The 10,638-nt window shown below is 38.3% G+C and overlaps 2 protein-coding genes across 3 annotated transcripts in view; one reads left to right on the forward strand and one right to left on the reverse strand.

Moving 5' to 3' along the window:
- The window catches only part of ripor2 (RHO family interacting cell polarization regulator 2), a 46,309-nt gene extending 42,037 nt beyond the window's left edge, over positions 1–4,272 (forward strand). For both annotated transcript variants that reach the window (XM_079485242.1, XM_079485243.1), the window contains exons 17-22: positions 848–1,003; positions 1,123–1,296; positions 1,379–1,581; positions 1,664–1,747; positions 1,843–1,933; positions 2,480–4,272. In XM_079485242.1, coding sequence (XP_079341368.1) covers positions 848–1,003; positions 1,123–1,296; positions 1,379–1,581; positions 1,664–1,747; positions 1,843–1,933; positions 2,480–2,580 — 809 coding nt within the window. In that variant the 3' untranslated portion in view covers positions 2,581–4,272. The remainder of the gene's footprint in view (positions 1–847; positions 1,004–1,122; positions 1,297–1,378; positions 1,582–1,663; positions 1,748–1,842; positions 1,934–2,479) is intronic.
- Positions 4,273–6,221: 1,949 nt separating this feature from the next.
- gmnn (geminin DNA replication inhibitor) lies at positions 6,222–10,592 on the reverse strand. Its single transcript, XM_079485453.1, has 7 exons — positions 10,484–10,592; positions 9,766–9,827; positions 7,741–7,839; positions 7,502–7,658; positions 7,317–7,399; positions 7,066–7,176; positions 6,222–6,954 (listed from the first exon to the last, which is right to left on the reverse strand). Exons 2-7 carry the CDS (start codon positions 9,817–9,819, stop codon positions 6,730–6,732), a joined length of 729 nt encoding a protein of 242 aa, XP_079341579.1. The 5' UTR covers positions 9,820–9,827; positions 10,484–10,592; the 3' UTR covers positions 6,222–6,729.
- Between the last annotated feature and the right edge of the window lie 46 nt (positions 10,593–10,638).

Here is a 10,638-nt window from a genome sequence, read left to right on the forward strand (position 1 = left end):
GTAAGAACAGCAAGTGCTGTTTTAGATATTACATGAACAGACACTTTTATCCACAGAAACTTGAAGCGTAGTCATGTTTACAACGTATTTTTCTCTTGTGCAAGTACAAATATCTAGCCAAATCAAGACCCATTTTCTAAAGACCTAAGATGTTGTATCAGGACATCAAAATGAAGTTTTTCTTAAAACAAGCGTCAAATTTCTCAATGGGGTAATAAAAACCAAACCTTTGCAATCGATTGACCCATTTACTTACTAAACTTTATAAAGTTTGGTTTTATACCCTATTGGTTGATTTTTAAAGCTAAACGGACAATCCTACTAAAATTATCTTGGGTCATTTAGCTTTTTTATTTTTATAAAAGATATTTGAACTGGGTGACTAAAATGCTAAGACATAAATATATTTTACAAATATTTCTGGATCACCTTTTCAGTACAAATATCAAAATATTCCTAAATCAAGAAGCATTTTGATGAGAACGATTACTTTTTATTACTTCGTGTCTGTCAATATGGTAAGAAAGTAAACAAGATATTTTTACTCGCTGAAACAAAAAACTCGCTTTTATTTTTTTCGTTTTCAATTTTTCCAGGAAAACCAGACTTATTATCTTCAATATTAAAACATTTATTGTTAGTCACCCTTTATGTTTGTCACTGGACTTTTCAAAGATCTAACCATTAAAGAGTTCTTGTCAACTTTGACAATCATATAAAAAGTACAGTGTGGACAACAGCAAATTTGGACATACAATGTTTTAGAAGGATGGCAACAATTTGATAGAGTTCAGCAGATTTTTTGAAAATAAGACGTCAAGATCTCAACTTTAAATGTCTTAAACAGTATTGCCTGGTTTGGGGGAGCGGCCAGCGCTGATGTCTCTGTGGTCAGAGTGCAGTGGAGGTCTGTTTCATACTACACTGGACCGAGTGTTAAAGCACATGCATCTAAACTTTGCCTCACCACTGCGAGACATTCTGCCTCATCCTGTGGACTCAGGTAAACAGAGCTCATAACCTTTCCTTTTGAGGACTTCTTTTAAACCATAATGGCACAATATTTATTAGTCTATGGGTAGCTCCATTTGCATTCATCGCTGCGTGTTTTCTTGTGTCCAGTGATAAGGACTGTGGTGAGTGAGATGGCAGACAGGAGCGAGCCAGCCTCATCCACGTGTCCTTCACCTTCATCTCTGGCACAAGACGTCATCACCGTATTTCAATTTCACAGCTACGGCGTTGAACACAATATCACAGACATGGAGCAACATCTCCTGGATTTAGCCAAAGAGAGTAAGAAACGATTCTGAACTGATTGAACAGACTGTTGAATTGAAAGAGCAACATGTTGAATTTCTCTTTGTGTCCAAATCAGTTGCATTCGCAGAGGCCCTGAGCGGTGGGGATACAGAACGCTGCCTTACGCAACTACAGGAAGTGTCCGTCACCGCTCTCGAGCCCCGCCCTCAAACCCTGTGGGCCGTTGCTGGGCTGCTGACGGCCGATGACTCAGACCTGAGCAAGGGCGCCAGTGCCTTCCTCTCCACCGCTGCCTCACACGAACCCTTCAGGTCAAAGGTCAGTCTTGAGGACACCAGACTGGGAAGCCCGTAATTGCAACACATTTCATTGGTTAACTGATTTCTTGTCTGCCGTACAGGCTGTGGATTGTTACACACAAGGATTGTCCGAAACAGGGTCACACAAACCAAAAGATGCATGTGCTGCTCTGAGCTGCTTGCAGGTCAGTTTGAGACATTGAGTTCAGTTGCTTTTAAAGGCGGCGACGTATTTATGATTGGACTGACCTCTCTCTCCTCATCTCTTGGTTTATCATAGGCTGTGGAGAGCATCGACGCCGTGATGTCACTGTGTGACTCGACCGATGAAGAACTTCATCAGGTCGCCATAGAAGCCCTCCTCACTTTTGGTAATGCATTCAGTGTGAATACAATTCATATGCACTAATTATTAGTCGAATTCAAGTGTTATGGATGTGACATTTTCAGCCAAACTTTACATTTAAATTCTCAGATAATGTTTTTATAACCAATATATTGAATCATCTGTTTATATTTGACTATATTTGACTAATGTTAGTGTCAGTCTGTGCACAGGTTTTCTATAGTGCCGTTTTTTGAGAGACAACATACTTTGTAAGATTTCTGTGAATTAAAATGTACAAACTGGAAGCAATAATACCCAACAAATGGAGATGGGATGGCTCTTTATAGAACATAAAGTTGTTCTTATCACATACCCATTTTTGAGAAATATAGACGTTATGCATGTGTGATTCACTTACTTGACTATGCTAAACTTTGCCTTAAAACACCAAAAAGTGCTTTAAAAACATTAAGAGAGACTCTGTATGGTGAAAACCAGATTTTATTGATTTTGAGGTTGACATTTGCATGGAATTGCCCATTATAGGTTACTAGGTCTTACAGAGCTGTGCATGTTTTGTTGTTCTCAGGTGAAGAGGGGCGGCTGGCATACGAGCAGTTGGACACGGTACCGAGGGAGATGGTGCGTCTGGGTACTCGCCGGGGTAATGCTGTTACCACAACGTTTTAGAAAAGCTAATCCACCGAAACCTGCTTCTACATCATTACATCGCTCACAGTCGTAACAGAGAAAAAGGGATTTGGCCCTTGATGTCAGAGATCTCCGATTCCTCCAGATATTTTCATGCGCATTGTTTGTTTCAAAGCCCTTACAGGAGATTTTGTTGCTGTTTGAACGACAAGGATGTTTAATTTTTGAGTTCTTTAAAGATCATTTGCATATTATGCAGGAGCGTTTCCTCCGTACTTGCCGTTCGTTTCAGGGATTATAAGCGACGGTTTCAAAGCTCTCCACACATTCACATTTTTGCCTAGACGGAGTGATGTTTCTGAAACTCTTGGAAAGGATTTCAAGCACTTCTCGACTGGTGAACGACCAATGAGAACACAGCACCACTGATTTAGGTTTCTTACTTTTCACTGGTCATGCAGTTTCTTCGTATAACTGTGGAGCAGGTGGATGCACATCTAGCAAGTATTGTATCAATTGTATTTAATACGCTACTAATAATGTGTACGTTAGGGCTGTCAAAATGACCGGGCCCCTACTTAGTATCTGAAAATGCACTTTCTTTGCTACATTGAGAGAAGAGATGATGCGTTACTGTGAATTTTGGATGAAGAATGGAAGTATAGTGCTCTGTAATCCAACTCGCTTCTGTGCCTATTGTTACTGTACTACTGAGTCATGTGACTGTGTTGAGTAATATCATTTATTTTATTTATTTTTTTAAGTTGTCTTCAATTTCAACAGATATTTTAAACAATGCTGATATTTAAATTTTTCTCTTTATAATACTGAGAACAGATTGTATTAAAGATGATTTTGCTCTCTGTGCATTCACAATAGACCATTATTTGAGGGGCTACTCTTCATAAAAGATTAACGCAGATTGCAAGCAATGCTTTTTACAGAAAGATGTTTTTATTGCTCAGAATCGTTTAAATCAACATGTGAACGTTATACAGTATTGTTTTCTCCGTAAGCTTCTTAAATAAGAGAAAGCTCTTTGCTTGTCACGCTCTGCTGCTTACACACCCAGTGTTTCAAAAGCTCTCAAATGTGAACTTCTGTTTGTATGACCCCATTTTCACAACCACCATTTTTCTATTAACAATAGTTGCAATAGGGGCTCAAATCGGTTTATCAAGAGCAGATTTACAGGAATGTAAATCAACGCTACTGTACGCCTCGAAAGCACAACTGAAATATGGCGATTTGTTACCTGACATGTTACGTGGCTTCAACTGCACAACGTCCTGAAGCCATAAGGTCAATATATTTAAGGCCGTTTTGTTGTTTCTATATATCTATAACAGATATTCAAAGTTCTTTTAGTAAGTCACTGACAAGGCTACCCCTTTGTGTGTTTGTTTAAATACCACTGTTACTGTATCTGAACCCTTTACATTGGTAGTCGCTAAAGTCTTTTTCTTTGCAGAGATTTAAAGAAGAGGTTCAGTTAAAATGTTTATACACGTTAGAAAGTGAAAGGTGTCTTTTTGCCCCTTTAAACCTCAGTTAATTGTAAATTGTCTTGATGGGAAAAGTATTGTTTTTGTGAGCGTGTTGAAGGCTTAAGGACAGCGCTTGTAGTGAATGAGTTTCAATACTTGTCAATGACTATGCTAATGTTCGCTAATGTTTGTGTATTTCTTCGGTCTGTTAAAAGTGGCAATAAAATTTTATTTTTGCATAATTATCACATATGTTGTTTTTTAAAGCATTGAACTCATTTAGACAACTTAAGCGTTTCATTGCGATTCAGATATGATGAACTTCCTTTTTTAAAGACTTGTGCACTTTGCCACAAGTGTTATGGGTCATTCTACAGAAATGTCCACTTTTGGTATGGTAAGATGTCTTAAAATTGATTTATTTTTCTAACATGTAAACTAAGACCACATTATTAGGTTACCCTTTGACTTTATGAGTACACATAAATGGAATTTTTTTGTGTGTGTATGTGCATGTACTTAAAGACAGCATTCAACATTTGTTTGTCACTGGTGTTACCTTACTTTTTTAGCAATATTAAAGGTGTTTATGAAATATATATATATTTTTAATTCAGTACATGCAGTCAGAGGTACAGAAAATTAATGATAATCTAACTAATAAGGAGATTGATTCATTTATTTTAATCAGGTTTGTTAAAAGTGTGACTGAATGATGTTAGTTCTATTGCGCAAACATGTATTTGCTAAAAGAATGAAACTATTTGAAAAACAGTTATAAACAAGCAATGATACAATCGTTTAAAGCCTAATTCTTAAGTGTAGCAGAATTCAATGAAATTAAAGCTAAATATTTTTCTTGAAAAAAATTTAACCCTCTCTTGCTCTCTCTTTTTCTGTGTGTGTGTGTGAATGAAGAAAATGTGATAGGGAAGGAGTTAGTGAAAAGGTTATGTGAGATGATATTGGTGTGAATAGCCAGGGAAGCAAATCCAGATGTGACTAGAGAGAAGTTTTGTACCTCGAAACGCTGGGTGATCTATCTGGTGAGGATGGGGGTGTCAATGCTTCTACTCTGACTCTTTGCCTGCATCTTTGCTGACGGACCCTCCATGCCTTTCGCTCATATCTCTTCTCCCTTTCACTCAAATCACTTATTCTCTTTCTTTTTTTGTGTGTCAATGTCATGGAGATAGCTCTGTTTCCTTTTCTGCAAATACTCTGCGTTCAGGATCAGCATCCCTACGCTTTCTGTATAGTCGCTGTTCCTCCGCTGCACTCAGTTTAGCCATACCCTCAATTTAGAAATACCTGACCAAAGGAGGATTAACAATGACAAAGTTAGAATTGCACTGTGATTTAGTGCTATTTTATGCAAAAGAACTAAATGAATAGCTTTGAACAAAGTATCTATAAAAGGGAGTCACTGGTGTTACCCATAAGGAAGGTGACACCAGTGACAATTTTCCTGAAAACTGCATTTTACAAAATGGCTGCTGCAAGGAATCAAACCACATGTTGTCAATCATTGTATACTCATTAAATTAAGTAGTTTAATCCATTTGTATTATAGTTTTTTTACAATTCCCAAAAAATAAAGGAGGTCATACCAGTGACTGACTAAAAGTGAGATAAGAGAAGATTTCTGAAAATTAAAGAGACTGTGGACTTACCCTGGGCTTCTCTTCATAGATCTCCAGGAAATTGGGAGGAAGTTAAGTGATGTCATCAGTGTGATTATATTTCACAAGAGCTTTTTTGTTAACAGTAACACTAGTGACAACTCAAAGGGGACCACTACTTTCATCAAGTTTACAATTTTTAGCATTGTTTATGTAATTTACATCATATTTGATAGTTACGGACACTATTGCATTTTAAATGGAAGAAAACTGTACATGACTGTGGGGACGAGCACTTCTGTGGTGCTAGGAATTCTAATGAATAAAAATCCAATATTGCCAAATTGATGGCTCAAGGTGAAATTGTTCAAATAACAGTTTCATTAAAATATAAAGTAATCCTAAAGGTTTCTACAAAGTCTAACTTCTGTAAAGGCTAGGGACAGAAAAATGGACATTTCCATAGAATGACCCTTATACCAAATGATATTTAACAAATCAAACTTCTGTTTTTTGCTTTAGAGGACCAAACAGACTAAAAGCTGATGAAATGAGAACATGGCACTGCCAACAGAAAAAGTTAAAGCAGCTTATTACATTGGTAGTGAAAACGTCCCTATAGATGTAAAGCTGGTCTAGCGCATTTACAGATTTATTTATTTATTCTAGTCACACATACGTAACTATTTACCATTTTAAGTCGGTTAGACATGTTCAGTTTTAAACTGAAACAGTTGATCTTGGTTTCCTAACCACTGAATGGCAATGGCTTCCATTGACATTACTAGAAGTACAACTTCTGCATAGGCTGTGGTTAACCTGCAGAGCAGAAAACCTCACTAGTAACATTTAAAAGCATGTACAAAAACGAGATGTTTATTTCAGATGTATGCACAATTTTACATATGTACACTAGTGGCCAAAGTGAACAAAATCGATATTGAAAATAAGATTTACAGCAAATTAAATTACGTTTAAACAAATGTGCACTTCTGTTCTGAAAAGCAATTTACAGCAAAAATAATCAAACAGACCAAAGTGGTCCAATCACGGTTTGTTAAATATTTTCAAGAATCACATCAGCCGTCTTCTGTGGTAGACTCGTCCTTTTGATGCACATCACAATCATCTGTTTGCTTTGAGCATGTTTCTAAAATATCCTCACTAGAATCAGCTTCTCTGTGATCGTCATCCTCTTCAGTACAGTCTCCATCCTGGTCCTCATCTTCATGTCCTTCATCCTCTGCATCGAAGGCAATCTCTCGCAGCTCCTCTAGATTGTCTGGACTCTTACCGGTTAATCTCTGAAGGAACAGAAAAACGACTTCACAGCAAGGCCATGACAGACAATGAAAGGGACATGAATTGCAAGGGACAGGTAAACAAATTAACACCCCACGTAGCGAAGCACTTACTTCAATCATGTCAGCCATGTGTTGTACATGCTGCGCCAGCTCCTGCAATTCTTCATTCTCGCTCTTCAGCAGTGTGATCTGTTCGTCTTTAGCTTCAATGTCTTTATGCAACTGAAATTTAATATACGGACAGTAAACATCTAATTCAACCAGACACATTAATATCCTTCAGATGGTAAAGAATAAAGGCTAAAGGGATAAGGAGCAGGACAGTTAAACATTAGCAAAGCAACTTTTGGCGATTCATTTACCCGCTCATTCTCCTGCAGTACTTTGAACAGGGCTTTGCGCCTTTCTTCTGCCACTTCCTTCCAATACGAAGACCCAGGAGTTTCTGAAGAGCAATTTTGCTTTACGGTTATTACATAAACCTCCCAAGCACCATATAGTCAAACACACAAAAACTTACCGCCATTTCCCTGATTTATGTGCTTACCTTTGATCATGAGCTCATAAGCCTCTTGACTAACACCCTCAGGCTGGTTGTCGTTTTCTGGACTTGTGGTTTTTATTGCAACTTCCGCTTTGACCCTCTTGGAGCCTTTCACTTGCTCAGCGCTCCACATCTTTCTTTTAGGAACAGCTTTGCCATTCTAACGCAGGCAAGAGTTTTAACATTAGCATCGATTAAAACATCTACCTTATGCGAAGTCATTATGTACCACAGCAACGTACCTCAAGTCGTCCAAGGTTCTTATTCACAGCAGATTGTTGAAGAACCTGAAGAGTTCTCCTCCTTGAATCATTTCCAGAACTTGGTGCAACAAGGAACCTCTAAGAAACAGAAGAAATTATCTATATAAAACATATACAGACTATCATAGAAGTTCTATACAAAAAATGGACTGCAGATTTGGGGCAAGTACATGAGTCATTTAAAAATTGAGGATAGTTTAGACAACATTATGATACCAACGACAAGCAAGCAAGATAAATCCCACCTTGTGTACCAGGATTCAGCCTCGCACCATCAGTGCCAAAGCACAACACAAGTAAAGAAATTAACTCCGCATATAACTGACAATTTGTTTCAAACGTAGGTCGACCAAGAGGCCAAAGTTAAGGACTGGAGCTTTAAAGGAATTGCTCACTTTCAACATATATTCTAGGATAATTTACTCCGCACTGTTTCACTCGTGATGTTTATGTATTTTTGTCGAAAAAGAAAAGGATTTTGATAAACATTCCAGGATTATGTTCCATATAGTGGACTTCAATGGACTCCAAACGGTTGAAGGTCAAATTGTAGTTTTAGTACAGCTTACAAATGCTGGCCTTGCTCCGTTGTGCACCTACGTCAAACGTGAACTTCACCATAATTACATTATACGTGAAATCGTACAGCGCAGAGCAAGGCAAACATGCATTTCTAAAGCATATACATCTATATATTTTTTTAGAAAATTAACAATCGTTTCACTAGATAAGACCCTCATTCCTCCTCTGGTAGCATTTAAAGCTGCACTGAAACTAATTTTGATCTTAAACCGTTTGGAATGAATTTCTTTGACTAAAGAAAAAAAAATACATACACCTTGGATGACAACAGGGGTGAGTGAATAATCATGAAAATGCATGTTGAAAGTGAACAATTCCTTTAAGCTCCATCTATGTCAGGGAGTGAATTGGCATGTGGACTCCACTCATTGCCAGTGAAAAATTGCTTGGCAAGGAACGTCTCAATGTTGTGCGATAATCCCCCCGGTGTGTACAAGTGGTTAGGTGTCATGTCAAGAGTTTAGAAGGTAAATGTTGTGAAGCTGCACCATCCACGCACACAGTAACAGGCTCCATTCAGCACCCTCAACAGTCACTCTTCTCCTCTTACACTCGCTAATCCGTCAATATGAGATGGCAACAAGCATGTCGACTAGCAAGCGTGGGAAAGAGGCAGGTCACAGATCAACTCCACGAAGTAAAAACCTCCGATTCCCACGAGCAGCGATTGGTCCCTTCACATTGTTATCGTACTGCAACACTCTTTAACCTGTAATTACCGTGGGAACTGGCCACAAGACTCTTTATGACCAACCGCAAGTTTAGAATTGGTTAATATTTTCACTGACAATACAGTGGCAGACAGATCCACGGTTACTGAATTTCAACAGGAAGAGCACAAAAAGGCTTAGAAAGACCGGCAATGATTAATTCAGAGGCAGATCAAGGTCTTGAGTCAGTTGTGGTCGATGGGAAAACTTGTATATTTGAAGCCTACACAAAGCACGCGCACAGACCAGAAGCTGTCGGATCTGGTCCAGCTAAGTCAAGTCACATTCACCGGTGAGAAAACAGTGTACAAAGTGAATTACAATACCAAACATCTCAAGCAGGTACCTGCTCTGTCCGCCCTTGTCCCGCTGAAGCATATGATGATGCAGTAGAATGCAAAATAGGCTGACAGACAATGTACACAACATATCATTGGTAATTGGTCCGACTTTGACCCTACGCCTTTCACAGATGATATACAATGATAAAAATACCAATGTATCACTTATTGAGTGGGATCAGGATCTTAAGACTTCCAACCAGCACGGCACAACTTTTCTGGACGGGATTGCCTACACCGCCTTTAAGGCTTTTTTAAAAGATTCCCACTAATATAATCTCCTCAAGGTGATAAGGTCATTCAACTCAACTATTAAGTGGTTTAAAGCGATGGCATTTTTTTATTTATGGTTCATAAGACGGGTCACATACCTTGATGTTTTCAGAGGCATTCTCCGCATGCTTGATTCTTCTGATAGAACTCATGCTTTCACCTAAAACAATTTAAGAGTCTTATTAAAAACACAAAAAGCTTAAAGACAGCAGAATCAGGACGGAGTTCATATTACGTCATGACGCATCAAAGAATGGACCATACTAGCCATTGTATTTATAGGACTCGTCTGATCTGGATGTTAGTAAACTGTTACATACACAGATGTGGTTTTATTTCCTTTAAAGAATAAACCTCGCGTTGATGCAACTCGGTTTTATTTTAAACAAACAGACACTGAACGCTTTGAAACGTTGTAATTGCTTCATATATTGTTGTAAACTCCCGCAAGTTTTCGTTTACGTTTTGATACTATAGAAAACGACGCGTAAGGTCCTGTTGGATGTTATTAACATACTCCACAAACCCAACTAAACGAATCCGTAGACAAATGACACAAACAATAGTTCAAAATCTGATTTAGACAGACTTCATGACCATAACCTTATTTTTCTTAAATAAAAAGCGTAAACTAGGTAAAGTATGAGTAAGGCCTTCAGCTGTGCCCTACAGTCCCGAGTTAAATACGTGGAGACAAAAAGCTAAACAACAAGCAAACACGTTCTCCTTCGCTTTAAAAAAAACTATCACCACTGCAATAATTAATAAACATCATAAGTTAAGAGTTTAAGACATAATGAAATCCTAAATACTCACAAACTGCGTCACAATCGCCACATAAAGCTCAGCAACACGCGAACAGCGAAACTTATATGCAAGGAGCGCGCCAATGGCTTAAGTACTGCCTTTGTAACACCACGTGACTTCCGAATTCGCGCGGACGGAGACACGGGGTGACAAAAACATTCGCA

This window comes from Barbatula barbatula (assembly GCF_947034865.1).
Source record: "Barbatula barbatula genome assembly, chromosome: 21".
Taxonomy (NCBI): domain Eukaryota; kingdom Metazoa; phylum Chordata; class Actinopteri; order Cypriniformes; family Nemacheilidae; genus Barbatula; species Barbatula barbatula.

Excerpts from the sequence above, each read along its gene's own strand:
- gmnn (XM_079485453.1), bottom strand. The coding sequence starts at position 9,819 with ATGAGTTCTATCAGAAGAATCAAGCATGCGGAGAATGCCTCTGAAAAC. Across the intron at positions 7,659-7,740 it reads AGAACCTTGGACGACTTGAG|AATGGCAAAGCTGTTCCTAA; the intron begins GTACGTTGCTGT and ends TGCCTGCGTTAG. Across the intron at positions 6,955-7,065 it reads ACATGGCTGACATGATTGAA|AGATTAACCGGTAAGAGTCC; the intron begins GTAAGTGCTTCG and ends CTGTTCCTTCAG.